This window comes from Sinohyriopsis cumingii, chromosome 6 (assembly GCF_028554795.1).
Source record: "Sinohyriopsis cumingii isolate HCF-2022 chromosome 6, ASM2855479v2, whole genome shotgun sequence".
Taxonomy (NCBI): domain Eukaryota; kingdom Metazoa; phylum Mollusca; class Bivalvia; order Unionida; family Unionidae; genus Sinohyriopsis; species Sinohyriopsis cumingii.
In genome coordinates, this window is record NC_142966.1 from 57,900,146 (window position 1) to 57,919,194 (window position 19,049).

General features: G+C 34.3%; 2 protein-coding genes across 3 annotated transcripts in view; one reads left to right on the plus strand and one right to left on the minus strand.

Annotated features, from left to right (window-relative positions):
- Positions 1-8,762, plus strand: part of LOC149797023 (uncharacterized) — a 31,535-nt gene extending 22,773 nt beyond the window's left edge. The window contains exon 2 of the mRNA XM_089961678.1: positions 4,083-8,762. Within this exon, the coding sequence (XP_089817804.1) occupies positions 4,083-6,315 (2,233 nt within the window). The 3' untranslated portion in view covers positions 6,316-8,762. The remainder of the gene's footprint in view (positions 1-4,082) is intronic.
- The window catches only part of LOC149797024 (AN1-type zinc finger protein 2A-like), a 48,173-nt gene that overhangs the window by 18,638 nt on the left and 10,486 nt on the right, over positions 1-19,049 (minus strand). For both annotated transcript variants that reach the window (XM_089961680.1, XM_089961681.1), the window contains exons 5-10: positions 18,899-18,943; positions 17,976-18,091; positions 13,195-13,302; positions 12,632-12,698; positions 10,047-10,138; positions 2,833-2,920 (exon numbers count right to left, since the gene is read on the minus strand). In XM_089961680.1, the coding sequence (XP_089817806.1) occupies positions 2,833-2,920; positions 10,047-10,138; positions 12,632-12,698; positions 13,195-13,302; positions 17,976-18,091; positions 18,899-18,943 (516 nt within the window). The remainder of the gene's footprint in view (positions 1-2,832; positions 2,921-10,046; positions 10,139-12,631; positions 12,699-13,194; positions 13,303-17,975; positions 18,092-18,898; positions 18,944-19,049) is intronic.

Below are 19,049 nucleotides of genomic sequence, written 5' to 3' on the forward strand. Positions count from 1 at the left end.
TACACTACACTATTTACAAAGTTCAAAATATTTTAGAGTGAATTTTTCAGTTCTTGTAGCTTGTCATCAAGCTGTTTCTCAAGAGCTCAGCAATTTTGTCCTTAACACTTTTCCTCAAACTATTTGATGTCATGATAAAGGAAATTTTCCTACGAGTCTCTGCTTTTAATGCATAGTCATCAGCAGTCATTGTCTCAATGTCTTTTTGTGTACCTGCTTTTCTTCTTCAACCCCGCCATAAAACAAACAAAAAGTAACAAAGATATTTGTTTTATTTATGTTATCACTTATATAAAAACAGCATATGGATATTTTAAACTATTTCATATTATATTCATATTTCTCTCAGCTTAGTTGTATTCTATATTTTTAGATTGATCGTGTTCATTGCAATTATTATCTATCTTATTTCCACTCAATCCAAAAATAGAACCAAATGGAACTTATTTCATCATTAAGACTTTACACAGTTTCTATTTTAAAACTTGAATCTCTTTGTTCACAGATACCTCTTTTGTCAAAAACAATTTCATGCTGAAGCTTTGTGTTTTCCCATTATAACTGTAATGGGTGTTTTTTCCCCAGCTGCATGTGACCAAACAGCACTCTCTTCCATTGCATGCAAATCAATATCCTTCTGGCATAATCTGCATTTTGCAAAGCTCTCATAATCCAAACTTTATATTTTTCTTTGTCTGGCCACCAAAGTTTGAATCAGTACCCAAACATTTCAAAGTGTACAAATGATTCAAATTTATACCCCAGCTACATCCAGGCTTTGAACAATTGGAAGTTCAAAATGTACAACTGCGCACAAACTTAGCGAGAGATTGTTTTGTTTTGGTTTCTTTATGTAAAAAATTCCTTCTTTTTATTTAAATCTGTAAAATGAAAACTATTTACTAATTCCTTTCTGTTTCAAGAAAATCAAGGCTTTTCAAGGTACCCAGAGATAATTTTGAATTTTCACGGTGTTTTCAAGGCCTTGAAGGACAAATTCATTTTTGAAGGCTTTTCAAGGTTTTCAAGGTCTGCTATGGACCCTGCAATGCTAATATTCCTTGCTATCAATGATAATTTTCCTTCCTAGCAATGCTAATATTCCTTCCTATCAATGCCACTATTCCTTCCTATCATTGATAACATTCCTTGTTATCAATGATAACATTCCTTGCCATCAATGCCAATATTCCTTCCTATCAATGCTTATATTCCTTGCTATCAAAACCAATTTCCTTCCTATCAATGTCAGTAACCCTTCCTATCAATGCTTATATTCCTTGCTATCAAAACCAATATTCCTTGCTATCAAAACCAATATTCCTTCCTATCAATGCCAGTAACCCTTCCTATCAATGCTTATGTTCCTTGCTATCAATGCTTATATTCCTTGCTATCAAAACCAATATTCCTTGCTATCAAAACCAATATTCCTTACTGTTAATGCTAATATTCCTTGGTGGGTCGGTGGTTCTTTCCTGGGTATTCCAGTGTTCTTCCTCCACCAGTTATACTGGCCGCTATGTATAGCCTATCTTGTGCTGAAAAATGGCGTTAAACCCTAGAACAACAACAACAACAACAACTAATATTCCTTGCTATCAATGCTAATATTCCTTGCTAACAATGCTAATATTCCTTGCTATCAATGCTAATATTCCTTGCTAACAATGCTAATATTCCTTGCTATCAATGCTAATATTCCTTGCTAACAATGCTAATATTCCTTGCTAACAATGATATTATTCCTTGTCTTTTTATTTTATAATGCTTATTCTTATTCTTTATTAACAAAGCCAATGTGCCTGGTATTATCTTGTACTTTTTAATATTTCCTTTGTTAACAATGCAATATGCCTGATGTTTGTTAACAATGCAATATGCCTGATGTTATTTTGTGATCTTATTCATTATATTTAATTTCTTTAAAGAGAAATGTGCCTAGCACAAGATATCAATATCAGATTTTTTATGTGATGTTTTTTCAAGCTGAACAATTCAAACTGTTATGATCCAAAATAAACAGTTATTTCCTCTGTGAAGTTCACTTGTTTCCCACTGAATTGTGCTTTCAATGGCAGCTACTGTGCATTCTAGTGGATGCAATTTACAGTAAAACATTATTTGTTGGTATCGTTTTGATGGAGACTACGTTTTTACATGTACAAGATGATGCTCAAGACCACCCTCTCCCCTTTCATAAGTCTTTGATGGAATTTGTTTTGCAAATCACAATTGTATCTGCATGTCTGGAAGTTTACAATCAAGTTTTTCATCTGACACAGCATGATTTGGCAGTTAGGTTTTATACTGACTACATGGAGAGAGACAGAGGTGAGCTGTTTACATCTTTTTTTATGTCAACAGAGTATCTAGTACTTTACAGCATTATAATGATGGTCTCATCTATATTTAACAAATGTTCAGATGATTCGAGATTTAGTTAAGTGTAGGCTCAAATCTTTACCTTGCATGCTGTATCCAAATTTTAAATATGTAGCTTGATTGGTCAGTTTCTTTTACATAAAAGACATATATGATGATTTAATCTTGCTTGCTATGCATTATCCATGGTCTGTTATCACAACAGATGCAACTGACGTCAACTACCAACACACAATAGGTCAATCTGTATACTTGGAATTTACAGTCACTGATGTCATCTCCCAGTGTCATCCTAATGCAAAACAAAACCCAGTTTAAGTAACTGTTACTTGTATTCTAAGTTTTACTACAAGACAGTTGGTGTGTTATCTCCAACATTCTGCCCGTTTCATTTGAGTTGAGAGCAAACCTGTCAGTTCAGCATTACTTCATAGATATAATATTTACCTGTCGAGCTCTCTGTCTGTGAGCTTCCTCCTCACTGGCCTGTAGTGCCTGTGCCAGCTGCAAATCCTCCAGCTCCTGCTGACTCATACTGATAATAATAATAATAATAATAATAATAATAATACTGTTGTACTGATTTATTTTCAGGAAAATCTCCATGATTTTGTGAAAAATGATGCATCGGTTCTTACATTTTTGGATTGGGAAAGAGGTCCTATTGTTTCTAATGAGGAATCAATGTCTGTTGGAGTTTTAAACATGTGGTTTGTTACAATCATGAAAACTATTAAATCTGGTACCCTATGACAAATAGTGATTTCACGGCAATAGTAATAAGTATGTGTTACATAGACTTCAAATGTAGCTCTAAAAGTGTAACTCTATCTGTTCTCCAGCAATTAAACTAAACTGCATAAACAATCCATCATGTCCTTCTGTAAACACCATCTAATGTTCTACATGGACATACAATGAAAGAATTGTCAAGATTATCACCGAACGTAAATTAAGATAAAGCAAATGCATTAAGTACTGCAACACAGTATAATATTCTCATACTATTAAAGCATGGTAATATTTATCAAAGAATGTGATCACTATGCCTAACCTGTACCAATTTTATGACTATGTTAGTCACCTTTTAGAAAATGTACTAAAGTTGGAGGAGTTGGTATGAAAATGATGATCAAAGCCCAAACTGAACTTAGAGCAGAATAAACATTATATTTATAAAATGAATAGAACTCACTTAAATTGCATCTTATGAAAACCAAATACATATTCTTTGCATTAATTTGGGACTTTGTGTGGCAGATGGGCAATACAGTTGCATATATTGTGTGTGGGACTTTGTTTGGCAGATGGGCAATAGAGGGGCATATATTGTGAGACTTTGTGTAGCAGATAGGTGACACAGTGGCATATATTGTGTGTGGGATTTTGTGTGGCAGATAAGTGACACAGAAGCATATATTGTGTGATTTCTAAGTTGATCTCTAGTAATTATGTACTCTGCAATCATGATCATCATAAAACAATTTCCTCATAATTTGTTTTAAAACACTATGCTTTTAAATTTCTGGCTGTCTCGTCTTTACTATCTAGATCCTACAGGATGGAGGCGCTATTTTTTTATCCTGCAAAACTGGATATAGGACTGCCCTGTATAATTACATTAAACATTTATCATTTTATTTGCATGACTATTTTGCTGAATCACATTTAACATTTATCATCACTTCTTTTTGCAGATCCAGTCTGGAGTATGAGGAACAATTTCAGGCTGATGAACAGCAGTGTACAACCTTGTTGCAGACAGATGCAAGTCAATCATCACATGATAGTACCCAACAAAGTCCACACAGTCCTAGGGAACTGACAGAGAAAAAAAAAGGGGACGGCCCATTCACATCATTTATACTTCCTACAGAACACAATCCTTCAGTGAAGCAGTGTTCATCCCATACTCAGTCTCAGCAACATAACCTGACGTGTATAAGCACTTGCAATTTTCCTACAGCAATTGTACAATCAAATATGACCAGCAATCAAACCCCAATTTCTTCCACAGAACACACCCCTAACAAAAGGTTGTATCCGATCCTGGATCATCTGAAATTCCCATGCTATACAAGCACATATCTCTCTAATGGACCTTCCAATATATATTCATATATTAGCTCCAGGTCTGGCAGTAAATCTCCAATAGTTATTTCACCCAAGAAAAGTCCAACACTTCTGTCAAAAGATCAGGATGCCTCTGAGGATTTGACAGGCAAATCTTCATTAGATATGTCTCCTAAATTTTGGCAGAATTATAAAAAAAGAACAGGGAAGAGGAAATCTGAAGATGAAGAAGAAAATTTAAAAAAAAGAAGACTTGAAGGTTTAGACCCTTCTGCTTCTAATGATGGATTACAAGAAAATATCTCATCTATGGAACATCTGAAATCTGCTTTAGATGGTACTGATGGAATTTTTCAAGTTACTTGCAACAAAAGTCCAGATATGACTCATGATTTTCCGGATATCACCAACAAAGTGGAGATGCTAAAGGCTGAATACGAGACACTTTTTCAAGAAGCTTCAGATATATTTAAAATCTGTGTTTTGGAGCAACCCAAGTTAACTACACTGGATCTTGTCAGAAAGTGGAGTTCAAGTTCTCAAAAGGAAATAAATAACTATTATTTATCTGGTAATAGTAAGGCTCTCATTAATATTGGAATTCAAGACAGTAGTGAACTCAACAAAAAGAATAATGAAGTACAGCATATCATTTGGAGCACAAGTGGAGACAATCCAATGGAAACAAGTTCATTAAGTGATATTATTCCACGTTGCGAGCCCGTTAAAGCAAACACTGAGTCAACTACAGGATGTGGAACTGACAGCCAAATTCAGACAGCCTTTTCTCACGGCACTCAAAGTGGTATTGGATATGATCTGGGGGAAGCTGACAGTAGTGGACATAATCAAATGGAGTCAGATACAGAACATGGTGATGGGTTCAGTTGTAAAAACGATCAAGTTAGGGTGGACCCTCAGTCAGAGATCCAACTAATTACACAGCCAGTTCATACTAAGATGGACCAGCAAACTGGTACAGGGCTTAGTAGCAGAGAGAGTTCTAGATTAGATCTGGCTCCATGTGGTCAAACTGTTTTTATTCATGGTCAAGATACTGATAATTTGGTTTATAATGTAGATGCCGTTAAAGACCTTTCTCAAGATCAAAGTCTACCCAAACAGATATCTGAAGTTCATGAAGAAGGAATTCCTCAAATGCAAGAAAACCAAAATCCTGACAGCAATTCCACAGACAAACAAGCAGGAAGATCGAGCTCGTACATACAGGTTAACAAACCATATCTAAACAACAACAGACTTACCAATGAACAGATGGATCAGGAGACTGAAGTGATTAATACAGAAAAGTTTCACTGTTCCCAAGAACCATGTTGTATCAGTATAATAGATTCATCAGAAACAAGACCAAGAGTGGAATTAAAGAGCATGCTGACATGCACTCATAACAACGAACAGAACAGATCTTGTACCTTACACTTCTCATCTGATTCTCTAACTGTGCAAGCCACTGATATAACTACTTTTCAACCTGCCCTTGTGAGGACTTGTGAATTAAGTTATGGAACTTTAGCAAAGGATCCATTCCAGAACAAATCAAGTGAGAATGTAGGTTTAATTCCTGAAACTGATTCAAATAAGTGTGAACAACAAAATAACAAAAATCCAACACTCTGTCAAGTTCATAATACAGTCATGTCAATGATAGAACTCTTTAAACAATCCCATGCACAGATCCAAAAACAGCTTAATGAAGTCAAGCAGAAACAAAGAGAAATGGCTGATTGTCTACAGAAACAGGAGGAGACACTGAAGCAAATATCAAAGGCATTGCATAAACCCCAACAGTCTTCCACAGGTGTCCAGACAGAAATACATACACAGGAGAGAGATTAGCTGAATATCTCACAAAATTGTTAAAGATACTGCATCAATAGAGGAGTGAACAGGCCCTGGTTTCACCTAACTTCTTAAATTTTCTTCCTCAGATCTTTCTTGATGATTTGCAATCATGAATTTTCAAAATAAAACTTTAGTATACATCAAGGTATAAAATAAAGTCAAAATATTTCTTCAAGAATAACAAGATGTTCTGATCTGTAAGTTATTTTTCATCATTTGTTATGGTATATGCTTACACTCCCATTTATCTGTACCTCAATACCAATTTTAAAATCATCAAGGATATACAAAAATGCACAAAAGTCATTTCATTCATCAATTTATAATTTCTAACCTGATTGTCACCAGGGGATTCCTGACACTGTCAATTAGGTGGTGTTTCAAAGCAAACAAAAGTTTCTTTAGGAACAATGTTGCCACATTTGCATAGGAGAGTCTATATTTTCAGGCAAAAGATGAGATGTTGTTCACCATCTTCAATCAGCTCTGAATAATTTAGTAAATTTAGGAATTACATCTCTTTAAAAACATGTATACAAGAGTTCTTCAATTTTCTTTGGTTTCAATTTGTTTAGAAATTTTTAAACTAGAAAATTCCAAATACTGGATGCAGACATGAGTTTTTACTAAAAATGGACTGTTGTTGAAACCCCAAAATGACAGTGAACCATTTGCCTGCTTTTTTTTACATCAATGGCTTCTGTTTGGTTTAAAACAATGATAAGTCAACAGTGCTAGGGACCTCCTGGTAACAATTTTTGTTTTTAAAATTGGAAGGGTGTACAAACAAATGAGGGGTAAGCAAATATTAACGAAATAAATCTCTACTCCTAACAAATTCCAACATTGTCAGAAGTATCACAAGCAAGCTAATGTCAAATCTCTCTTTCAGGAGGAAGTCCTAATAGTTGAGTTGGTAGATTGTTAGATTTGTAATTCATGGGTAGCAGGTTCAATACTAGTCCATGTCAGAAATGTCCTTGGGAAAGGCACTTAACTCCCATTTCCTTTGCATGATATAGCCAGTAATTTGTTTTATAAATGCCACTAAAACCAACAAAACCAATCTCTGAGGAGAAAGCATGAAAAAGGTTGTGAAGTTGGTTCGCATCTGGTATCTTCAACTGTGTGATCCATATCATCATCTACCTCATAGTTTTATAATTCTTTTATAATTCACACCATGTTCTTCATTTTTTGATACATTATTCACAAAAATCTTATTTCACTGTGCTGTCTATTCATCCCTATATATAGTGGACCTACTGTATAGATGTTTAATCACCTGATCAACAACGAAAACTACAGTCCTTATACTGCCCCATCACAATGCTATGGCTAGCTGACAGGTCACATTGTGTATAGTCTTTATACTGCCCCATCACAATGCTATGGCTAGCTGACAGGTCACATTGTGTACAGTCTTTATAATGCCCCATCACAATGCTATGGCTAGCTGACATGTCACATTGTGTATAGTCTTTATACTGCCCCATCACAATACTATGGCTAGATGACAGGTCACATTGTGTACAGTCTTTATACTGCCCCATCACAATCCTATGGCTAGCTGACAAGTCACATTGTGTACAGTCTTTATACTGCCCCATCACAATGCTATGGCTAGCTGACAGGTCACATTGTGTACCGTCTTTATACTGCCCCATCACAATGCTATGGCTAGCTGACAGGTCACATTGTGTACAGTCTTCATACTGCCCCATCACAATGCTATGGCTAGCTGACAGGTCACATTGTGTACAGTCTTCATACTGCCCATCACAATGCTATAGCTAGCTGACAGGTCACATTGTGTACAGTCTTTATACTGCCCCATCACAATACTATGGCTAGCTGACAAGTCACATGGTGTACAGTCTTTATACTGCCCCATCACAATACTATGGCTAGCTGACATGTCACATTGTGTACAGTCTTTATACTGCCACATCACAATGCTATGGCTAGCTAACAGGTCACATTGTAAACAGTATGTTTCATGTGACTTAAACACATTGACATCGTACTGCAGGTGGATACAATTTGCTGGTCAGAACTTTGCTTTCTGCCAACCACGTTTTTCAGGATTCAACATGCATTACCTTTTATATTTTATCCTGTTATACTTTATATCTTTACATTTATTTAGAGGAGTTTGTCTAAATGCCAACTGTTGTTAGTATCTCTCAGATTAAATAGATTGTACAGATTTTCTTTCTTTTCCATACCTCCCATAAACCTGCAGTTTTGTTTCTCATTGTGCAACTGTTTTAGATGCATCAAACTAGGTTGTTCTACTATGTGAACATGGACAATGTAAAAATACTTTCACTTCAAACTCCAGTATAATGTAAAGAGAGCAGCTCATGACTAATGTTAGTTATCGCATGTTCACATTATCTTATCTACATTCAGAAATTCAATAAAGATATGCAATTATAGGTTGTTGGGTAAAATGCAGCTATTATTATTTATCCCACTACCATGTTTACTTCTTTTCCATTTCATAGCTATACTTGCCTCTCTCTCTCTCTCTTATACATACACAACTGAAAGATTTTACAAAACATATCAAAATCTAACTTTTAAAATTTATTTCAGATGAAAAAATTCAAATGGTGAAAATACTCAAGATTTAAGGTGTGGTCAATATTCACCTGGTGAACGTGTGTGGGTGTTGAGAGAGGTAATGACTGTACATCATATTTAGATGTTAAAAAACTCCAACTCTGAATGCTTATGGCAGGTCTGTTTTGAATGAATTTGATGAAATTTTAATCAATTTGCACACAAAAAAGGCTCGATGAAGCTTTATAGAAAAGTGGTTTACCTTTTGAAATTAAGCAAATAGTCTCTGACAGTACCTACACCTCTGCATAAAATATTTGGCTCCATGATTGAATATGGTCACTGTTACTAAAAATTGAGAAAACTTGAAACAACTTCTATATGAAAAAAAAAACACTTCACAAAAATCTGACAATGCATCCTGGCATGGAGGGTGTCCAATTGTGTACAAATGATACCAAACTGTCATTAAATACAACCTAGTGACCTTACAAACCATGCTGATGTGCCATCAGATATAAATGAAACTTTAAAATCATGAGAAACTTTGAAATGATTGTTTTCATAGCATATCGAATCAAAAGCATTGGATCTAATTTCATCAGAAAGGATCCACCTGACCTTTGTCAACAGCTTCTGCAATTTAGCTATTAGGCTGAACATTAATGAATGTAATAAAATTCCCAAATTGGTGTGTATGCATGTGTGTGTTTGGATTTTTAATGTAGCTTTAAAAATCTGAGTCATATCACTACGATGTCTGCAGTGTGGCAGTTTATAGTGATGTCTCGCACTGGGACATGATGTCACATATGTGGCATGCTGTCACACCCAGTCAAATTATCCTGACATCAGGCTGACCAGTCCTAACACTAATGCAAAACGCTTAACGAGGCAGCTGTTAGTACCATTTTAATAAGTTTTGGTACAACTCAGCTGGGGTTCTAACATGCGACTTCCTGCAACTGAGGAGGAAGCTCTAACCATTTAAGCCCTGGAGAAGTCACCAGAAAATGGTACTTTAGTTTGAGTGAGCACTTACATATTGAAAATTTTCATTAATATGAGTCCTGTTGTCCTTTCAACATCTTGATGATGAAACTGATGACGAATCCATTATCATCATGATAACAATATTAAACATATTGATGATTTACCTGCTATTCTGCTGATTTACCGACTGGGAGGTGGATCCCTGAGATTCAGCCAAAGACATTTGTATGGCTCTGGCCAGAGCAGCATCCTCACTCTAAAAAAACAAAACAAAGATACATATAGAGCCATAGTAATTCTATCTTAATTTGCTTTGATAAATATATTCCTTGATTCAAGTACAAGATAAAATTCATAATGAATAGTGTCTGTAAGACATATATAACACTTCCCCCTTCAGATTCAAAATATGAAACCAACCAAAAATTCTAAACCAAGGGAAACTATATAAAAAAAACTGCTACAATGCCATGAAAATCTAACTATGTCATCTATTTATGCATACCAAAATTTTATTTCTTTACCTCACTTGACTTTTTTTTGCTTACACGTTATTTTGTTAAAGAATTTTAAGTTCAAAAGTGCACAAATACTTTAACACAGCTATCTCTGAAAATCTAATTAGACAATCTACATGTGAAATATAAATGTCTATCAATTTTCAATTCTTTACCTCAATTGGTCTCTTCTTACCTGAACTCTAAGAAGGTCTTTGACCAAATGTAGTCCAAAATTAAAACAAAATGCAACAAAGACAACTAGTATTTCTGCTGCTACACTAAAATGGATCCAGAATGGTGAACAGACAAGAGACCATCACAACAATACCCACCTCCAAAGGGGAGTATAATAAAATATAAACAATTGAAAATTAAAATCATTAATTTCTCTACAGTGCATACAATACAAATTTATAACATACGTAAGTTATTGTTGATAACAGTTCTATTGAATAATTGCTGTACATCAACAACAGTCTTCTTATAATACCTTTAGTATAAAATATCCTTAGAAATTTTTAATATTTCTTGTAAAAATGAGAGTCATATTTGGGAACTGTCTTTATCACATACAGGGAAGTCTATGAATAAAAGGGGGATTACTCTGATGTGATTTTAAATACCCTTAGAGAAAACTGGATGTCACTTGACACTAACATCATGGAATAGTAAGCTGTAAGATCTGGTCATCATGTGAGCAAGCAATGCATAGACAGTGTAATGGCATATAAATTAATATGCCAGAGAAGATATTTTTTATAAAAGATTTATTGCAAATCAGGAGAGTCAAATTAAGTTGATACAGTTTGGCTAATCATTTTATTAAATGATTACCTTACATGGTGTTAACATATTCCAATCCACAATGATTTCTGATCCAATATAATTATGCAAATATCGGTCAATGTGCTCTCAGACCTCTGGCCAAAAAATAATTATCTAAATACCTATCAATGTATCGTCTGACCTCTTATCCAACATATCTTTCAAGGCTTTCTCTGACCCAACATAATTATCCAAATATCTATCAACATACTTTCTGACATCTGATACTACCTAATTTTCCAAATTACCTAATTATCCAAATTATCTGACCACCGAATGAACCTATTATCCAAATAGTATCAATGCACTCTCAGACCTCTGACCCAACATTATTATCCAAATATCTATCAATGTACTCTCTGACCTCTGACCTAAATATAATTTTACAAATATCTATCAATGTGCTCTCTGACCTCTGATACTACTAAACCGTCCAAATATCTATCATGGCATTATCTGACCCCTGAGTCAACATATTATCCAAATATTGATTACTGCACTCTCAGACCTCTGAACTAAACATAATTATCCAAATATCTATAAATGCACTCTTTGACATCTGACTGAATATAATTATTCAAATATCTATCAATCTGACTGAATATAATTATTCAAAAATCTATCAATGAAAAGTGGTGACATTGGACAGAACCGAATTATCCATAAATCTATCAATGAAACGTGGTGACATTGGATGGAACCGAATTATCCATATATCAATGAAAAGTGGTGACATTGGATGGAACCAAATTATCCATGTATCTATCAATGAAAAGTGGTGACATTGGACAGAACCAAATTATCCATATATCAATGAAAAGTGGTTACATCGGACAGAACGGAATGATCCATATATATATCAATGAAAAGTGGTGACATTGGACAGAAATTAATTATCCAAATATCTATCAATGAAAAGTGGTGACATTGGATGGAACTGAATTATCCTTATATCTATCAATGAAAAGTGGTGACATCGGACAGAACTAAATTATCCATATATCTATCAATGAAAAGTGGTGACATTGGATGGAACTGAATTATCCATATATCCATCAATAAGCACTCTGACCGAATATATCTTAATATCTATCATGGTACTCTCTTTGATACTACCTAAATATCCAAATACTGATCAATGCACTCTCAGACACTGACCTAAAACATAGGAATCCAAATATTTACAAATGCACTCTTTGACATCTGATTGGACATAATTATCCATTTGTCTATCAATATGCTCGCTGACCTCTGACCCAGCATAAATATCTAAGTATATATCAATGCACTCTCTAATCTCTGATGAAACATACTATCAAGAGATAGGAATGTTACATAGAATCGTAATACAACTCCAATGATACATTTGCCTTGCCTATGGTTCAAAAGCTATACAAATCCAGTGAAATAATCTGGATAGTTACCATTCCGAAAGGTGTACCAACCATCTGTCTTCCTCCCTGAGACTGTTGGAGTCTTTCTTGCCTCTCTCTAGAATATTTATATAAATAATTTATATATGTGGTTCCCTGTATGTAACACAGAATCATTCATCAATGAAAATGTCGTTTTTAATGTTTTCCAGGATAATATATGATTTATTATCCTTGACTTTAATATATTGGTTAATATTTCTTTGTTGCTTAGGTGCTATGTTTTAAGGAAATCAACTAGTTCTGACTCTGTGAATATTGCAAAGATAGAATTCAATCTTGTGATATTACATAAACAATAGTTTTAGACCTTTTCATGACCTAGGTCCAATATTATTTTGTTGTGCATACGATTTAGTTTTGGTCATTTTAAGATAAAACAAGACAAATAGCTGTAAACAGACAATTAAAACCACATTTTACTGACTCTTGTTAGAAATATTAGTATCAGAAGTTATCGAAGATCAGTCACTTGGCAGTTCTTACTAACCCAATCCACTACAATTCAAATAGGCTTTTAGATAACCACTACTTAAAGTGACAAGTCCAAGTACCTGTTAAGTTCCTTGCCAATGTTAGATATAGTTGTTTGTTGAGGTACACTGGCTGTCTTCTTATTCTGTTGAGAGTTGCTGGCACTTGCTCTAGTTACAGCTGCTTCCCTGTAAAATTACACAAGAATCTATAAACAGATACAGTCAAAGATGTGTATCCCCACACTCCAGGTACAGTGTAACCCCACTATAATGCGATAATTGGGGTCCAAAATATTATAGTGTGTTAACCAACTGGGTTGCGTTAATGTGGGGTTTTACAGTATTTTACTTTTTTCAGAGTAGAATGCATTGGAACATATACATGTATTTATGTCTAATGTATATCATGAATAGAGTATCAACACCATTTACTATTGTGCTGTCGTGGCATGCAGTTCATCCATAATGCTTGCAATTCCATTGAAAAATTGCACATAGATTTACAATATTCAATAATTTTGTTCTAGATCATTGTTTGTCTAAATTCAACGTCTAATATGTAGCATGAACAGAGTATCAACACCATTTACTTATTGTCTGATATCGTACCATCGTGGCATGCAGTTAATCCATAATACTAAAACTATTCAGTAATTTTGTCACAGATCATTATGTGTCTGAATTCAATGGGAAAAATTAATAGCAAAATTAGGTTAAGAAAGACGAAGCACATGTACAGTTCATCAAGTTCCAGGTGCCTATGAATAGTGTCTGTGCAAATTTCATACTGCTAAACTTTTATCATATGTGTTTCCATGTACCTTTATCCACTATAAATTCCCAATAATTAAGACTTGTGTGCATATTCATTTGAACGACTACAGCAAGAATAATCGACAAACAACACATGCTTTCAGCGTGCATGTAACATTTACTTCAGATTTTGTGAATATTGAAAAAAACACATGAAAAATACTTTTATAAAGATTTTTAAGTTGAACGTATGTACAATTCCATACCCTTTCAATTTCCAGCTAATAAAGTGGACATTTTTTAATGGTTAACTGATTGCTTCTAATAACACTGCCAAGCCCAAGAAACATGTTGGCAGCTTTAGCTTTTTGATGTTTATTAAATTGTTAGAATCTTTTATCAACCACTGCATTGTCTGCAGCTTGGTTGTGTATGCAGTTAATGAAGAAACACATGTCGGCTATTGTCTGAGCAATTGTTGTATACAGAATTAATTGAAGACAATCACAATAACAACTTACTGGATTTACTCATGGATCAGTAATAAGTAACATTTTTGATAATGTTTATTTTGGCACAACACTTCAAGAACCTGGTGAAATTTATAAATTTCAGAAGCCACATCAAAATCGGATTATATTCAAATTCATATGTGAACTGTTCCCCCAAATGATAATATACATTTTACACACTGTTTCTCGTACTTAAAAAAAAATGTATTTTTCCACGTATGAGAAAACTACAAGTACGTGTATTTAAAATTTCAGGAACTACACGATGTTCATATTATATTTGAATTCATACACAATCTCTTCCCCAAAATGATTTTAAAAAATTATACACTATTTCACATACTTTAAAAAAAATAATCCGGGTATGAGAAAAATACACATGTATTTAAAATTTCAGGAACCATGCCAAGATTCATACATGATCTCTTCCCCAAAATGAAAATAATATTTTTAAAAAGTATTTCACATACTTTAAAGATGAAAAAGTAAAATTTCACGTGTGAATGAATATATGAAATTTCGAAAGCTACACCACAACTGAATTATATTCGAATTCGTGTTATCGAGTTGCACGTTATAGCGGGGTCGCACTGTACACAAATTGTCACAACCACTGTTTCTGCCAAATTAATCTTAAGTAAAGTCCCTTACGCAGTGTGGGAGAAAAGCGAGGATATGCTTCTTTCTCAAAACCTGTCTTATTAAAATACCCCTTTTTTTAAACAATTTGCAAGAAAACTGCCAAAATTTATGAAGAGGAAAATGTAAAACCATCTTACGCATCTATACCCACTATTTATTTAGTCTACAAAGTTCGAATAATAGCTTTCACGCAGCACCTTCAAAGATGAGTTGACAAGCAAAGATGCAGACAGACTGACACATAAGTACTATCAAAATATCCCTGCTCTTTGCTGACATGCCAGGATAAAAACATATTACAACAGTACTGACTTAAATGTGGGTTTGGTTTATCAAGTTTAATTGTATGCAGTATCTGTAATTAATGAAACAATTATTACTATAATTTTAAATTCCTGAGGAATTAATTGATAAATTGAAACTTCACCCACCATTACAGTGTTTCTTTATATGCAGCTTCTTAAGCGCTCAATGATTTGAGGTAATTGGAAGTAAAACGGTCTCTGTTCAGCATTAATTTTGACAATTACATGCAAAAATAACACTTAGTTTAGGTTAAGTTATATAAATGTTTATGCCCCCTGTAAACTGTGACTCAATTCTTACACAATTTGTGCATTAATAATTTTTATGATAAATCTGAATTAACACCTTACTGAGCACAGCATATTTTCACCCTGATTTGAATGACCTTAAGCAAAGTGTCAATTGGGCAGTTCATTTTGTTCTGACATTATTAAAACAAGAACTCTTTCAATGTTAAGTGAATGAAGCACATTACAGATAAAAGTATGATAGTTATATGTCAAGCTTCTAGTTATTAATAACTGGTCACATCAAAAACATGAGTTACAACTCAACACAAGAATATCATGAATGGAAAACCAGACTTATCATGATGATGACCTCTGGCCTTATGACCCCCAAACCTTAAGGTTTCTTCATTACCACCCATTTGGCCAAAGAACTTACTCTGAAACAAAAGTTATTTTGCAATAACCATTTCTTTGAGCCATGATATTTTATCTATTCATCCCCAAATCAGTAGGCATCTTCCATATCATAAACACAAACTCTCCACAAAACTTTGGATAAAGTACGATGTTTTGAGTTTAGTTACACACATAACAAACAACATGGGTCCAAAATCAAAAGGCTTGCTACCAAAATTGAAAATAATCCAAAGCTGGTTAAAATACATAGTCAAAACCTAAAATTTCTTTGCATACACCATCTATCTTCTTAGAATTATTGACCTTCACCTTCGACACTTTTTTGCCAAAATAGGCTTCTTCCTTATCCCAAGTGTGAGCCCTCTACAAAGTTTGGTCAAGGTATGGCATGTAAATCTAATGTTATTGTGCAGAAACAATTCTTCTTCTTTTAGTAAGTGACTTTTACCTCTGACCTTTTAATCCCAAAATCTCAGCCAATGTGGGCATGTGAGAAAGCTTGCCAGTAGCTTCTCGTGGGTCGGTGGTTCTTTCCGGGGTTTTCCGGGTTCTTCCTCCACCATTAATACTGGTCGCCATGTATAGCCTATCGTGCTGAAAAATGGCGTTAAACCCCACAACAACAACAACAACAACAACAATAATCCCAAAATCAACAGGAAAGTCATCCACAAAGTTAGGTCCATATATGACATATACAAGTAATATGCGGAAACCATTTTCTTTTTTCAATGACAATGACCTTAACCTTTGAGTTTTTGATCCCAAAAACAAAATGTTATGTTATTATGTGGAAATAATTTTTCTTCTTTGTCATAATGACCTTGAACTTTGACCTTTTGACCCCAAATAATATTTTTGCATATAAAAAGTGTAAACCATTCACAAACTTTACTAACTGCAGATGGTGAAGAAATCCAGTTATTTCACAGATATGATAGTGGTAAAAGGCAGAAGGACTGACAGACATTCTAACTTACAGCAGGCATGAAAAAACGTCAGGTTGAAAATCAATAGCCAAAGTCCTTAACACCAGAATATCATACAATATTCAATGTAATACAGCACATTGGGTGCAACCATTTTAGAGTTAAAAACTTAGGATGTGGAAATTTCTAAGCACAGGCAAAGGTTTTTTTTAAAAACTCTTCTATTACAAACATTCACTAAATGGGAACGACGTTTATTGCATTGTATGTGCTTAATTCATTTAACCTTAGAGATTTTTTTCATTTTCGCCCGAAATGTGAACAGGAAACACATTTTTGGGGCCACTGCTGAATACATCCAAAGAAATCTTCTTCCAAAAGAAGCCTAGAAATGTATTTTCATCGGCTATATCACTCACACATGAGCAGAAGGGTAAAAGTTGGGTTATTTGTGGGGGTTTTGGGGCTTACTGGGCCCATCATTTTTGTGTTCTGGCCACTTTTGACTTGAAATCCCCAACTTATCCTACTTTTTGTAAATGTTCACCTGTCTGTGTGCAGTTCAGAGAGATCTGCATTAGATGTGAGGCTAAAAAGTATAAATTCTGGACATAAAATCCAATACTGACAATGGGTGACTTTTTGGTGTTTAAAAAAATGTCCTAAAGAATACATTTTTCCCTCTGTATTTTGTAACACAAGTAGAAAGCCCTGATTATTTAGCATCCTTGTAGAGCTACATCTGCCTACTTTTCTGTAATACCAACAGTTTTAGTGTCTTAAATGACTTGATGCTACAGAGCTCAGAAGCAGGGTACTACCTCCTGATGCACAAATGTGGCACTACAGGTCAATGAGTAAAATATAACAATATAATCACATTATAGTTTTTTCAAAGCGCACAAGGTAGATATTATTGATGCTTGAACTTTGAATTCACATTATGTTTCCTTACCAGTGGTCTATTTAAGAGAATGCACTTATAAGATGAACATAGTCGGACCTACATCTTTTCATAGATCTACATACTTCAGGTACGATGCACATAACTGAGGAAAGTAAGTTATTACCCTGCCCTTGATATTCCCTGCCCTGATTCTTGAAAACCCTGACATTTGTGGTCATCTTCAAATCTGTGACGCAGACAGAAGTTATTCTGGCACTTCTCGCAGCGGACAGGAATCAGCTGGAATCAGATTATGTTGAAATATTAATCACAACGGTACCTTGCAACAAGAAATCTTGCTGAAGTTTAAGACAAACATGTACTATTTCAGCTACAGGTGTCATTTTTAAGTATCTGCTGACACACATCTTTAAATTGCAATTATTCAATTTATTTGACTTTCTGATGCTCACCATATGACAAACCCAGAAAATAAATAAGCAAAATCTGTTCTTAAAACTATACTGACATCTTTAAATGATGCAAAACAAGTTGTGATTCAGTGTAAAACAGTCTGAGTGTCATGAATTATGGTGACCCAATGAAAGAGAAGCATACTGGAAAAAAACTTGTTCCACCTCCTGCATTGGTAATGATTAGGCCAGATGTCTGCTTGTAAAAAGCAATAGCGATATTTGGATGTTCTGTTATGTCGACATAAGTACAGATCAACAACCAGGAAATTAACAGACTTTTGTAAAACTACATTTAATATTTAATTTCAGATCAATGATATACATTTTATTCCAAATCAAAAAGGCATTCCACATGACCATGCTGACATCCACTTTTAAGCATTTCCAAAGGCAAACATCTACCTAGGACTCTAAAAAGATAGATGTCTTTACTGGAACTATATTTTATTCATCACCAGTGGAATGCCCGATTCAGTGATTACAACTTAAGTTGTAGAAAATATGACATGACTTAATATACAAACATGGGAAGAAACACTACAAGTATATTTATCCACTACACCTCTGTAATAGGATTATATATATTTTTATTCTATCTTAGTTGCATGCTGGGAAAAAAGGAAATACTTACTTCTTTCTTCTTGCATCCCTTGAAAAAACATTTATTTGTGTATATCTGAAAGTGAACAAGGAAAACCATTTAGTAAGAGCACATTTCTCAATCTTGCATGTATATTTCAAGTTTGGACAGGGTAATAACAACCTCATCCAATCAGACACAA